We start from the raw sequence: 14,724 nt of genomic DNA on the forward strand, positions 1-14,724 counted from the left end.
TTCTTCTCCGCATAGCTCGTGCACTGGAACATCTGAAACACTCATGTCTTGTGCCAATAATATAATTTCTGCATGCTCTCTATCTCTGTCTCCTAGACCTAGTAATACACATCTGGATTAATCATCCCTCTTTTGAACTGAGAAATGCAGTACTTCCCAGTGATATATGAGTATCAGTGACTATTTCAGTTTCTTCCTGGTAACGCCACCATGAAAAGAATATCAACAAACAATGTAACATGGAAACCATTAAAGCCAACTGAATAATTTAAATCAATTGACTTATTGAAAAGATTGGCTGACTTTCATGATGGGGTTCATTTTGTGGAGCATCACCCTCTTGGCTATGTGAGCTGAGCTGTTTACTCAGAGAAACTCCTTCAAGGTGAGAATTTTCAATCAGAGGGAGATATCTACCAGGCCAGAATAAAAGTCCTGCAGTCTGACCTTAAGTCATTGGACGTACTCCTATGTGTTTTGCATTGAATGGGCTGGTCAAAAATCATTTGCAAAAGCCATATTTGCAAAGATGCAGCTGGTCCTTTGTGGCATGTGGAAGAGTTTGCACCTCTATTGATGAGGCATGTCTTGTAATTGGGAGAAAGTTTCATAGACCTGTACAATTTTTTTCTTTCTGCTTTTGCATTTTGTTTCTGTAAATTATTCGCATCATATGCCCCTCTCTTTTCTTTCTTTCTCTCTCTCTCTCTCAACACCCACAAGTCCTTCTGGGACTTTCATAACCTGTTCAGCTAGGCCTGAGTACAAGACCATCTCTCCTACTGCATCAGCAGGACTCCTCAGAGAGCTGCCAGCAGCCATGGATAAAGAGCCTGCTCTGTGCCCCGCTCCCTACCCCTTAAACCTATGGACGGGATGACAGGCACCTGGCCAGCACCCCACTCCCACGTTGCCGTACCTCGGATGGTGGGCAGGGCTTCAACGTACGACTGAGGTCCTGTTCTTCCATCCAGGTGTGAATCCACAAACTGGCAGTGGTCCTCACCCCTTCCCCAGCTATCCCCGATGCTGTAGAAGGTGTCTGAAGGGTGATACAGACAGATTATTTGACTCAGCATTATTTTTGTTTGGGATGCTCTTTACCACCAGGAAAATAGATGTGGGAGAAAGCAGGAGAAGTACTACAGTGACAAACACAGTATTAGCAATGAACAAACAGTGGCTGAAAAGAGGGAGAACACTACCTTCGCAGTATGGAAGGAGAAATTATGGAAAAGAGAAATGGGTTACAGCTCGGTAAGGAATATTCCCCATTTTGCAAGTCCATGGACACTGCAGCACAGGTAACAGGTGGAGGGAATTTCAACCGAACCAGTCATTTCAATGTCATGAGAAGGTAAAAAACACTCAATTTGTCAATACCATCAGTTTGACTGCAGTCTCAAATGAAAAATGAGAACTGTGGAGCTCTCTCTCCAGCAGATGAGGTGGGCCCTGCCGCCCTGATTGTTTCTTATCGCATATTCAAACATTGCCTTTAAACTATATAAATGCATTGCAATAAAAATAACACATCAGCATAATCTGAAAAGCCATTGAGATAACCCCAGTACCCCAGATCAACAATATGGAAAGTTGTCTTCATTATCTCTCAGCAAATAGACGCGTGTAAGAGCTACTGTTAACCCTTAGGAGTACTGCTCACCCAGTCACTGTAATACCAGTCTTTCCTCCACCATTCCCCACTTCGATCTGCCCTGGGGCTCTCTAGGGTGTATTGCTCTGTCTGACTGCGTGCAGCTGGGGCTCACCCGCCTATGGAGCGAGCATGGGACTTCCCAGGGAGATGTGCGGGGAGCAGAACTTTGTTTTCACAGTACGAAGCACATTGCTTTCTCAGGATACAAAATCACACAGGCTTTTCAAGGGAAATTTCCTCCTGTCCTCTGTCTAAAGAGCTCTGCTTGAAAGCTAATGCCAGGGCGTGAGTGCAACGCAAGAGCAGAGCAGCTCAGCTATCACATCGGATCTTCTCGAGAGAAGGACTCCCAGGCAGCCATGACACAATTTTTTCACAGACGAGGTGAAGAAAGCGAGAAGATGGAGATGACGAGTAACCATATATCAGGAAATTAATCTTGGTGCCTACCTTTCAGGTCATCGCTGAGGTAAATCTTGTACCTTAAGGAGTTGCAAAGAACCACTCCTACAAACTTGCGGTACCAAGTTCGTTTCACGTACTGCTTGCCGCTGCAGTCTGAATAGGTGGGGTCATATTTAAAAGTGAATGGGATCCAGATAGGCTCACCACCTTGGAGAAAAAAAAATTCAACATTAAGGACAGACTTCAGCATTTCAGTCTGAGTTTTGCTGAGGTTAACATCTGATAATATGTTTTACAAGAGATGCTGCAGCAGATTAATGCACGACTTTTCTATATCCAGAAAGACTACTTCAAGAACAAATACGACAAAAAAAAAAAATTTAAAAAGCAAGGGACTTGATTAAATGCCTTCTAGGCAGTTGACAATAATAAATATTAAAATGACAAAAAAAAAAGATTTCATGTACTGAACCACAGTTTTAAGTAAACAAATAGTCTCACTGTTTTTAGTAAGACATCTTCTCTACCTAGTCATACTCTGTTTCTTTTCTAAACAAAGCCTGATCTTAGGTCTGACAGTGACACTGTCTAAACACAGTCACTTGCATTTTAACACTAAGTACAAAACTTAATCCTTTTGCTAAAAAACAGATGTTAAAAATTCTGTGGTGAATAACAGTCTGTGATGTGAATGAAAGTCTATTCTTGCTATTTGGTTAAAAAGATCAAATCAGAAACGTACTTTTCTGTTTTGTTTTCCCACATTACATCAAAACAGATGAGGTTCCAATAACAGACAAGCGAGACCTTTCCTGGGGAACTCTGCTGCAGAGGAGACTGCTTAACTGTATCGCAAAAGACTAAATATTCCTACTGGCTTGCCTAAATGTTTGCTTTACGCTAACCAAGACAATATAATTTCTTTTGAAATTGTTGTTTTAATAATGTATATATAATTACACAAAAAGCTTCCAATGTGATAATTGGTATTTTTCTCTCTAGCTACAGCACAAAGCCCTGGTACTACTGTGCTATTTTGAGGTGGTTTACAAATGAGATTGAAAAGTTTTTTTGTTAGTCATTCTTCCTCCCTCTCACTAGGCACATGGACCAAATCCTGCAAACACTTGCACGTGAGAAGCAATCACTGATCAGCAATCTTCAGAACTCCACCGGTTTGGACACAAACGTAACTGGACTGACTTTATGCAATTAGTCACATGGTGAAAGAATTGCAGGATTTGGGTCACAGCTCTCTCTTTAGAATAAAGCAATACACTATCTATTTCTTGAACGCAGGTTTATTGCTGTGAATAGTTCTGCTTTTGTCCATCACTTTTGCCCACCTCCAAAAATCCTGAAGGATAAACTTAGCACATCCTGTAAGAGCTGCACTGGATGTTCACAAGCTCTTCATCTCCACAGGTTCCCAGAGCTCTGCCACCTCTTCCTGGTCTATCTTATCTCTACCACTGCAGCTACACAAAACTATTTTCTCTTTGTCCAGTCAAAGCAGAAACTACAAGTGAAAAGCCATCACCTTCCAAAACCTCCTTTCCGTGAACAGACCCACAAAATAACTGACAGCAAAAAACCTGAAGATGACCAGGGACATGGGAAGGCCACACTCTCAGAAGCCTCCCACACTGACTGCCAGAGACATAGTGTGCTCGTGCTCTCCAATATCTGTGCATCATCAGAGATAGCTGAGAGGACATGGAAAAAACAGACTACCAAGCTTAATAAAACATAGAAGGGAGGGAGACACTGGACATTGTTTTCATGAACGATGTAGTCAAAAAGCCCCAGAACCAACCATTCGAACTTCTTAGGAAAGCTGACAGAGCGTAACAACAAAAGAGGTCTTTTTTCCTGCATCTCTTCCAAGAACACGTGCTGCCTGGGATTACCCTACCAATGTAATGTCAGCAAGGTTGGTCCCAGCACCAGGAAATCAGCTCTTCTGATTAGGGGCTGAACTGGCTTATTGCAAATTTGGAAATGCAAAACAAGCTCAACAGCTCCGTGGCATATCGTTCAGGTCAGTAACAAATCCTTGAATTTTTTAGTATTTATAAGGGCGTGATGATCAGTATAGATGAGCATAACAGCTAGAGATAGGAAAACCTGATCCTGCTGTTCAAGCTATGCTCTGAAGGCAGCTGAAGGACACAGATACAGAAGCAATATAGTTTAGTGCTTATTACTAAGCAATTAAAGCTGTTGTACCAGGCAAAAGATGGGCCAAAATCAAGTGCTTATTCTAACATATCTTTACAAGGTTTCTTTTCAAAGACCAGAATAAGGGGTCCTAAGACAGAAAACGTTTTGTGAATTAGCACAATGAATTACTACCTGTTCCTGCTTAAAACTGTAACTTAAACTGTGTGTTAATATGCTTCTAACACCTATATTGTAACTGTTTTGTACAGGTTTTATGCACTTCATGAAAGAAACAGCAGAATAAGACTTACCAGGTGGTCTGACAATGAGGAGGGGATTGTCTAGAAGAATGAAACAAATAAAAAATTTAATATTTTGTTCCAAACCTTGTTTTATGAAACCTTTTAATATGAAACACACAGTGTCACTCAAGAGAACGCCAGTTGCAGAGTAACTGCCTTTAGCTACATTATGAATGTGGGATTTACATGTCTCGTCAATTTGCAGAGCTAATGAGTGTTTGTTATTCCACTGTTTTTCTCAGTTGATGAAACTTGCCACAGGATTGTATATTTATTCTGATACTGTAAAAACACTACTGAGATCAGTACCAAAGTTCAAAGCCAACTTTGAAACAGATTTCCTCTTCTCAGAAGGTCCTCAGAGCCGGAGGACAGTTTCACCATAGGCTTCTGAAAATATAGTGTAAGTTACACCTGCAGGCCTACCTTCCAAAGGGAAACGTAACCTACCTCTTGTATGTAAATCTCGGTATCAGACATCCATGATGTTTAGTACAGTTGTTTAGTGGTCTTCATAAATATGTGAAATTTATCATTTTAACTCTTTTTGTTATAGTGACAGAATTTTTGCAGGAACCCCCTGGGCAGTGCAGGGTGAACTGTCCATACCTCAGGAGCTTCTGCTCGCTTGAAGTATTCTCTTTTTTGAAGAAAGAAGGATGGATGGAATAGGTGTGGAGTAAGGATAAAAAAACAACACGATCTAATGCATTAGCTTGTCTGTATTCATTACATTACAGTTTCTGTCATCTCTTAACTAAGCCTTATTGGGCACAAAATACCTGAAAAAAAAGTATGGTACTTGTCTACCATGGGGAAGAAAAATTCCAGGGGGTCCAGTTTGATGAAAGAGAACAATGGTTTTCAGTTCTCTTCAGTGGGTTACCAGGGGTAAGATCGAACATTTTCAATAAGCTGCTTGATCCTATGATGGCATTCTTTATTGAATATTTTCATCAGCTCAAATCTTTCAATCGCACTAGAAGACCACTCTGAACAAATAATTTCTGTCTCTTCTGACCGACTCCATCACTGTAACTATACCATCTGGCTTTAGATTTAGCAACTGCTTTTGTACTTGTGCCAGCTGGAAAGCCACCTTTGGCCACATGACAAACGAAAGATCAGTGCTGCCAATAAAACTTTAAATTTGGTGGATTTAACCTGTTAAATAAAGCTCACAAGGTAGCTGATTTTGGATAGAAAAACTAGGCATTCAGGCCCATATACTGGCAGCTAGCTAATCAGCAAAACTCCCTGCAAGATACGGCATGCCGTATTTGTCCAATGTTAAACATTATGCTTGGATTTGTACTTGAGCTTCTTACTCCTTTAAAAAAATTCTGAATATGTTATGCAGGACCATTTACTTATCTTGCATTTTTGTCTCCTTTCTGTGAAGACTTACTTCCATGGTTCTTAACGGAGCTTCTGAAGTGAGCACTACAGGGTGAAGTCAAATGAGCAAAGGCAGAGACTACGTAAACCCCGTGTCATCACAAGGGCAAAATTCGCAAGAGACAACAGACCTTTCGCTCAAGTAAAGACGGAAAAATTTGTCCTTTATTATTCAGTGGAGTCATTGGCCTCTGGCTCAATGGAAGAAGAAGAAGAAATGGATAAAAATAGTTCATTTAACGTACTATTTTTAGAGGGGGTGTTGCTCTTGAACGCACTATTAGCCCTGAGCAGCATGCCTTGTCAAAAAAAGAACGGAGAACTTTGCCCGTCTGATGGAACAATTGTTTCCTATATTTCTTCCAGAGACAACTGCTTCCAACTGTTCAGCTGTTCACAATTAGGAAGCTAATTTACTAAATGTTTGGTCAATCTATGAAAGACATTAAACTTCCCATTGCTTCTGTATTGTTGAACGTTAGCAGTCTTTTGTATTTTAAATTCAACTTCCTGTTCCTCTGAAGCTCGCTTTAATGTCACTTATATTTTCACAGTGGCATTAGGAGTGCATATTATTTTCCTAGTTTTACTGAAAACAAATAATTAACCTAAAAAAAAAAAAAATCTCAAAGCAGCAAGTTCACGATAATCACCATTATTACTGTGCTGGTTTCAGTCATTGCCCTGCCACATCTGTTATTAGGAACTCAGTTTTGAGATGAAAATAAAAAGCAAAGCATACCAGATTCTGTGATAAATGAGACTGAAGAGCTAACAGGTCCGTAACCAAAGGGATTCTTTGCTTGGACTTTAAAATAATACCTGAAACAAAAAGAGAGGGAAAATAAGATTAAAACGCTGATTCCACTGCAATGGGTAAAATATAAATAATACTAAAACAGGGTGAGAATCAAACCAGCAGAATTCCACTGAGTTCGGGTGTCCTTTGCATTAAATGGAGTTGAATACTGAGCCAGAGTACGAGCTGGCTGTTACAGACAAATTTCTCCTTTTTGCAATTGCTCTCATGCATATTTTTGGATCATTCATTTACATCATCCCTTCCAAAAACCACACACAACTACATCCACTTTATACAAAACAACCAATAGCAGTAGACTAAAAAAAAAGTTGCAAGGAAATTAAATTCTGATCTCAGGAACAGTTTTAAACCAGATTAACTCCTACGAAAGCAGTGGTGTAAACTGCAAACTAAAACTGGATCAGATTTATATGAGATCAGAAGCTAAGCTTTTGACCTTTCTGTAAAAACTCTAGCAGCATTAAGATCACAATACTTGAGTAATATGAGAAAGCTAGCTTCACGTTGCCTTATTGATTCCCCTGAAGTATTTAAATCACATGCTTAACTCAAAGCACATGACTCGCCACTAGAACTCCATTCTTTGCTCGATAGAAGCAAAATTATCCACACCCTTAGAGAAGAGTAGGTGTAAGCACATTTCCAAATACAATGATTTTCAGTTGATGCCTACCCTGACATTTTTTCCCCAGATTAATGTTTTCTTCTTTCCCTTTTATCTTTGTATCCAGTCCAGCAGAAACCAATTAGAATGGAAGACTACTGTAAAAGTTTCCAACACAGGATTTTTAAAGTGCCTGACTTTAGGTTTTTCCTTTCTTGCCTACTTGCTCAATTTCGTTCTTGTAAAGAAATTAATAAAAGAAAAAAATTACTGCGCCTCTGTAATATCCACATAGCATTTGGATCCTGATTTAGCCTCTCATCCAAAAGCAGACATCTCCAAAAGCTCCATACATGACCCACATAACAGGGCAAGTGCTTACTTGTGGGGATGGTTGCCACTGAGCACTGGATTACCCCCCATGGCAATGTCCCATCCGAGTGGCAGGCTTGATGCTCCTCAGCTCGTGAAAGCGAGCCTGCCCCATTAAAAACATCAGGCTGCTCTTGGTGGCAAAGCTCTCCCCATCCTGCACAGAAACCTGCCAGTGCTTCTCCGCCTGCATGGCCCATGCTGGGCTGAGACAGCGTGGTTCATAGCAAAGGCAGTCTGACGTCCTTGGAAGCTATTGCCACCTGACGCAGTTTATGCACCAAGCGTGGACACCATCCACATTAAAAACTTCACTCCCCTTTCTTCCCTTTTGTCCACAAGAGATCACAGTAGACCTCGCAACACAAGAGTGTAACGTGGTTTAATGCCACGTAAGATGCTCATGCTTTACAGCCTACCAGGCAGCAGGAAAATTCAACACAATCCTGTTGCGAGAACTTTGCTGGTTTTATTCTGCCACTCAATTTTTACCGCGTGCACTTTCCTGTGCCATCAGATGTATCTGTTCCTTAAGGACTCAGCCACAGAGCAGGGCCTGGAGGTCGCTCCTGAAAGGACCCTCTCTGGCCTAAGCACCAGCTAAGCACATCTGAAACTATTCACAATGATAAACCAGAGGGGACCTGGTTGAACCAGCCCTTTGGCAAAGGTTCAAAGGCTGAAAAGGAAGAGGCTGAAAAGATATGCCAATAACATCCACTTCTTCAGCAGAAGGGTGGCAGTCATGAGAACACTGCGAAGCTGTGAAGCAAGCCGGTTATCTCCAGGGTACGTGCCAGGGCATCTTCTTGTTCACTCTCTAAAAATTACAGGTGGGTCCTCTAGGTGAGTTCAATGTGGAAGCTACAGCAATTGAAATATTCTGGGCTTCATCCGCGGCACGAGCTTTACCTCGTATCTGTGCCAGACCTAGAGCACATGCGTGGTCAGACCCTCTGTGGGACATGTTCCCACCTCTGCACAGGGGACATGCCCCCTGTCCCTGCTGTGTCTCACAGCTGACACCAGAAACTGGCTCCACTCCTGCTTTCTGCAGCCAGTTCTGCCTGTAATTAATGACTGTACGATGCTCACAAACAGCTCATGGCTTTCTTTTAAAAGACACAAACACTGTGGGAAAAAGAAACCACGTTAAATAGCGACATTTAGCAAGGCTGTGCTTTTTGCTCATGCCTAGCACAATCCTCTTGCTGGCAGAAATATTTGCCCGTGGTTTTAACTATTGACCTTGATTTCTTGACAGCAGCTTCTGAGTGTTTAGCATGGCTGGAGAAAGAGAAGATGGGAGGCAAAAAAGCCTCCCATGTGCTCCTCTACTTCTGGCCACCCGAGCAGAGCACAGCAGCCTGAGCACTGCTTTAATCCCCTGAGTTGCCAATGCTCTCATGGGACACCTGCATCCATCCACACCTCCTTCACCCACTCACCCCTTCTGCACCCGGATCAGGGCAGGGGCCGGCGGCACAAGGCTGACCACAAGGATGAGACACAGGGCAGCAATTCCTCACGCTGGCTCCCAAAATAGCCGCAACACAGCACCAAGCTGTACTGGCTTGGCCCAGCACTTGGTGTAACTACTTCAGAAGAGCAGGAGAAAAATGTTTTCCAGACCACATCTTTTCCGTAATGCTTCAAAGCACAGTGAAAACATCTGTATGGGTACCTGACTTCCCATTGCTTCCGAAGAGGTATAATTAGATACCACCTCTGCAACACAGTGGCACCTTCTGAGCAACCCTTTCAATGGACTTAATACGTGTGTATTAATGCTAGCTTCAAAACATTCCCGTGAGATACATAAGTGCGATGATCCATATCTGAAATAGGAGAGAGCAGCCCAAGAACCTCATGCACCTGTTCAAGTGGGGAAAACCACGCAGTTTTGTATCTAATGCGTAATGCAGGAACTGACTACCTACGCGATCAGGGCAACTGTGCATTCAGGTGTCCTGTTATGTATACAGAAGCCTGTCCGGGACACGATTGCTTAAGTTGCCTGCCTGACTGTCTGGAAAAAAAAGCGATGAAGTTATGAGTACATTTTTCTTCACTAAATTGGAAAACTAGTTCCGAAGCCTTTATATACACAAGAAGCCTCTAGTCGTGCCAGAAAGACAGCCAGATCTCATGACTTGCTGACCTGTGATTTAAACATAGATGATCCTATGATTGCTATATTAAGAATTTCAATAAAATAACGCAGTCAGGATACATTTCTTTCTCAGACATGACAAATAAAATAGAAATTGCCAAAGCCTTTCTAGGTCCAGGCATCTGACATTTTCATTACTCAGAATCCTTCAGCTGATGAATTTGCCAGGAAATCTCAAGTCAGTACAACTCAACTGTTCTTTATCACATAAATACATGAACAAAATTTGTAATATATAAGTTGACTGCACTTTGATTACACTTTGCTTAGGTAGAATTGCAATGAATTGTTACCAATAGGCACAGAAGAATCACAACTGCAACGAATACCATTCATTGTTCATTTTCAATACAGACAAGAAAAAAGCTTTTCCTCCTAAAAATAAACCTCCTTTGAGATTTTATATATCACTTCTACTGACATGTCAAGAAAGGACATAGTAAACTGTAATGGGGCAATGAATATATAATATTTTTATTCATTTAGACTATATGACTAATCGTATCACTGTACCTGTCACTTGGAGCAAACCGATTTTATGACTTAATTCAAGATGTCTCCCTTCTGTTGGAATTAAGCAGCTGGCACTCACAGCCACAAAGTGAGATAATCAGTCAGCACGCTAATTAGAGAAGCAGCTGTTTTTAAAAAAAATCAGTTAGCTGTAAAATCCTTCTCCCAGCCTCTCTGAAGGCATGCCTCCATGGACCCCCAGCCCGGCGCCCCATCCAGTGGCAGGCTGAGATGGCAGGATGCCAGTCAGCCGTGGGACGCACAGCGGCACCGTCCGCACGTGCTGCAGGCGGCGGGGCGGGAGCCATCGCACCGCGACCGCATGCCAGCCACGGGGACGGTGGGATGGCTGCTGCTTGACCTCCATCAGCACTGGGTGAGAGCAGAGGGTACACACAGAGCAGGCGGCTGCTGCCCGCGGGAGGGGAACTGGCATGCCCGACCCCGTGTCTAGGAGGTAGAGACACGTGCTGCCCGGGAAGGGCAGGGCACGAGCCAACGTGACAGCACCCCTCAGACCCACCGCCCAGCAGGATCAGTGGATACGGGGGAAAAGAGGCCGGGAGGGGTCGGGAAGGACAGGCAGGTTTCCTCCCATGAGCACGTGGAGAGGGCGTCAGGGCCTGAAACTCTCCTCCTACAACTGCACCAACCCTCCAGAAGAAGAACAAGTAAATCAGCTGCCTGCAGGTTCACAGGCTAGTGCAAGGTGTCTCCCTCCATCGAAAATGGCCTAGCACTACATCTGTCACGAATATTTACAACAAATATTATAATAAGACACTACAGCAGAGCTGGAAGAGGAGCTTCCTACACAGCTGGCGTGAGGTAGGTATGTGCCACACAGATCTACCACTTGCACAGGACAAGGGTTTCATTGACATCTTACCTCTTTTGCGCTGCTCTGGTGGTACACAGCAGCCAGCTGTGGCTGATGCTGCTTGTCGGACATATTGCGGCTTTGCTTTAATAGAGATACAGAAAGGAAACAGAAATTTTTGGTGCATCTGGCCCCCAGAGCCAGAAGATCCAGGCTCTGTTTGCAGTTGTGAGCCCTGAGTAAATGTTTGAGAGCCTCCTGTGAAATGCTCTGTACAATACCGGAATTGGCAGCAGGTACTGTGGGATCAAAATGTCCCTGGAGGGAACAAAAACCAAGTGGACAGGGAAGAAGATTTGATGAGACATGGAGATACGGTGGTAAAGGACAGTGTTTTAAATCATGAGACTATCTAGCCACTCCCATCAGGCACTGACACAGTTTTCCTGCAAAAAGGCATGAAAAAGCCTAACCATGCTCAAGAAGGAGATTGAAATGTTCATCACGAGGATTATGTTTGTGACTGCAGGAGACTGGATTAGTGGTTAAGTGGATGCTGTCCAGCCCTTTGCATCTGTCTTCTGTGACAGCTGAGAATTAAGGTTAGAGAAGGGACATTGTCAAGACTGCTGTTTTTAAGATTTAACAAGTGTTTTAGTGTTTACATTCACATGTCACAAGGAAGCAGCTCCTGTGCCCACTGAAGCTGACCAGAGTTTTGCTAATGTAAAAAATTCCATTTCTCAAATGGAGGTTAGACCAGGCCTAGGAAGAAAACTTATGACACTGATTAAACATAGACTTCCGTTTTGTTTGTAAAACCTAAACACCAGGCAGATGTTTTCCAGGATATGTTGACAGCTTCAAATCTTCTCTGGAGCTGTGTTCTGCCAAGATGCCAACCCAATTCTGATACACTGCACACGCCACAAGACTGCACCACCAATAGCCCCTCATGGGACGCCCAGCAGTCAATAGCATCTGCATACAGTAAATCCAACTTAATCAGAGATTTCTCAAAAAATGCACTAACAATAAAAACGCAAAATTTTTAGACTAACTTCAGATTTCACGCTGTATTTTCTTAGTTAAGCATGGGGTCTTTTCCCAGTGGCTAGGGAGTTATTTTTAAGACAAAAAATATGCAATCAATTCAGTCTGTGGATTTGGAGAATGTAAACGAGATTGGCCGATACACACGATTTCTCTGTTGTAAAGAACCCTCCTTCTCCACCACAGACCCCACATGAAGTCTTTATGGCCTCCACAGAGTGTACAACAGAGGCCAATGGATTATGCCATTCTTCAGTAAGATGCTGGGGAAATAATATGCTTAAAACAAATAGCACTTGCTTGAACCTCCCTACTTTGAAACAGAACCTTAATAATTGACATGGGAGTTACTAGGTTCATGGAGATGAGTGAACCTATAACCTTGCTGTTCCTACAAAACTCCATACAGCCAAATTGTGACCTTCTGAAGCCTGGAGTTAACGTACGTCTCAGCAGATGTATCACAGGTTGGCAGCTCAATTCCCACCAATTCCCCTCACCGAATGTGGCCGGGACAGCGGCTGCAGGGCAAAAACTTTGTGGCGACCTGGAGCCCTTGAGACATTGAGCACGAGAAGCAGAGAGCTATCATCACTGGCCTTCAACACTGTCCTTGGGGTAGCAGGAGAGGGAGAGTTGACTGAAAGACAGTGAAGAGGCGAGGAGCTGTGGCTGGAAGGTGGAAACGGCAGAGAAGCAAGAGACAGAGGAGCCTGGCCGGGGGAAGCTGGGACATATAGGCAATGCCTTCCTGGCCTGCATGGGGGACAGGGTGGGAGTGGAGGAGCGAAAACTGGTAAAGGGGAAAAGGGCTGGGGATGTACAGGAGTCTAGGATGTGGAGGCTAGAACTGGGACTAGTGGCAGGAGGAGAGAGGTTTAGGGAAAGGGTGTCCTCAAGTCACAAGGACGTGGATGTACAACGGCAGGAGGGTCTGCACCCGCCTCCCTCACTACGTAGGAACAGAGTTTAGGAGATTTTGTTATAACAGGTGAAAACCATACCTGCCCCATACCTCCCTCCATACATTTGTAACAATGATGTTTTATAACAAGGGCACTAGCAGATGCAGAGCATACAATTGCAGCTCTCTACTGTGCAAGTAATATTGCTTTAATGCACCATGAACCATTCTAAAGGACTTGCACTGAGGTCTAGATTATTAATCTTCAGAATAGGTGGCCTTTTTTTATCTCTTGTATATGTAAGAAAAAGCCTCATGAAGCGTGTGACTGACAGCACTGTAGACAGAACAGGAGAGGATAAGATGGCACAAAGTTTTTCCTGTATCATCTTATTTCTGTTTTTTTAACTCTTTGGGTGTCCTGTGTGTGCTTATCCTGCCCCTCCATACACCTTTTGCTTGCTAATTTCCCCGGTCTTTGACGCTGCAGGTGTCCTCTGGTGGACGTGTCCCTGGTGCACCTGCCTAAGGAACTGCTGCTGAAGTTGCTCTGGTGCTGGCTCTCCCAAAGAGATGCCATGTCCTCAGAACTCTTTGGTTGGAGGGAAATCTTCGGGGAGGAGACAGGGGAGCAGCACCCTCTTCTTAACACATACTGTGATTTCTTTGTGCTTGGATGTTTCAGGGCCAGCGGGAGCAGCTGCAGTGGCAGGGTGTGTGTGAGTCTATGCTAAAGTCAGGGCTCTGCAGAGGAGCACTGTAATGTGGTCAGAAGAAATATGCCTGGTCATATTTGAGACCCAAATGCTACACTGTTCTTATGAAATTACTTTTCATAATTTATCTTATTGTATTATTTAATCTATTAAGATTTTAGGTGAAGGCCGTGCTCAAACAATTTTCTGTTTTCTAGGTTGAGATGCCCAATTCTGCTTTTAACCCACAGAACCTTCCCTTCGTCTTGGATAAATCGTCTTGGAAAGAGAAGATACTTTAGGTGACACCGTTTCTCTTCTGTGTTGCTCTGGCACAAACCTTATGTGCCTGTCCTAGGAGTGGATGCTCTGATCTGTAGCTCGTCATCAAGTGAGGCATGCTAGTCCCAGCCCACAATGCCAGTGCATCTCCCACGTTACCAAATACGTGAGCAACACTTGTCACCAGTGTCTAAGAGACTGTAGTCATCAGCACGTGAAGAGCAATCACCTAGCCCAAGGCAGCACTGAAAATATTTCAGACTCAGAATTTGAGAAAGTATAAGAGCCTCTGTCAAAAGAAGTAATTTTAATGTAGTCCCTTTGTGGCCATTCACTTCCCACCCAATTGACATGAATTATTCCAGTATCACGCAAAGCATGCATTCTTGTTCTGCCATTTCAGTGAGATTTTTTGCAAGATAAAGACCCAAAGTTCCTGCCAAACTGACTTCTGAGCAACTGCCACGGCCTCATTACATGCCACTAAGCCTTCTCTTCCAGCACAACTCATGTGAACAGACAGAGAAAACAGACCAGAGAGTGGCACCTTTCCCCAC

General features: G+C 43.3%; 1 protein-coding gene across 1 annotated transcript in view; it reads right to left on the minus strand.

The window, feature by feature from the left end:
* The window catches only part of FNDC1 (fibronectin type III domain containing 1), a 53,337-nt gene that overhangs the window by 999 nt on the left and 37,614 nt on the right, over nucleotides 1-14,724 (minus strand). The window contains exons 16-19 of the mRNA XM_009584739.1: nucleotides 6,671-6,750; nucleotides 4,540-4,569; nucleotides 2,111-2,272; nucleotides 920-1,042 (exon numbers count right to left, since the gene is read on the minus strand). Of these exons, the coding sequence (XP_009583034.1) occupies nucleotides 920-1,042; nucleotides 2,111-2,272; nucleotides 4,540-4,569; nucleotides 6,671-6,750 (395 nt within the window). The remainder of the gene's footprint in view (nucleotides 1-919; nucleotides 1,043-2,110; nucleotides 2,273-4,539; nucleotides 4,570-6,670; nucleotides 6,751-14,724) is intronic.

Source organism: Fulmarus glacialis, unplaced genomic scaffold (assembly GCF_000690835.1).
Source record: "Fulmarus glacialis isolate BGI_N327 unplaced genomic scaffold, ASM69083v1 scaffold32849, whole genome shotgun sequence".
Taxonomy (NCBI): Eukaryota; Metazoa; Chordata; class Aves; order Procellariiformes; family Procellariidae; genus Fulmarus; species Fulmarus glacialis.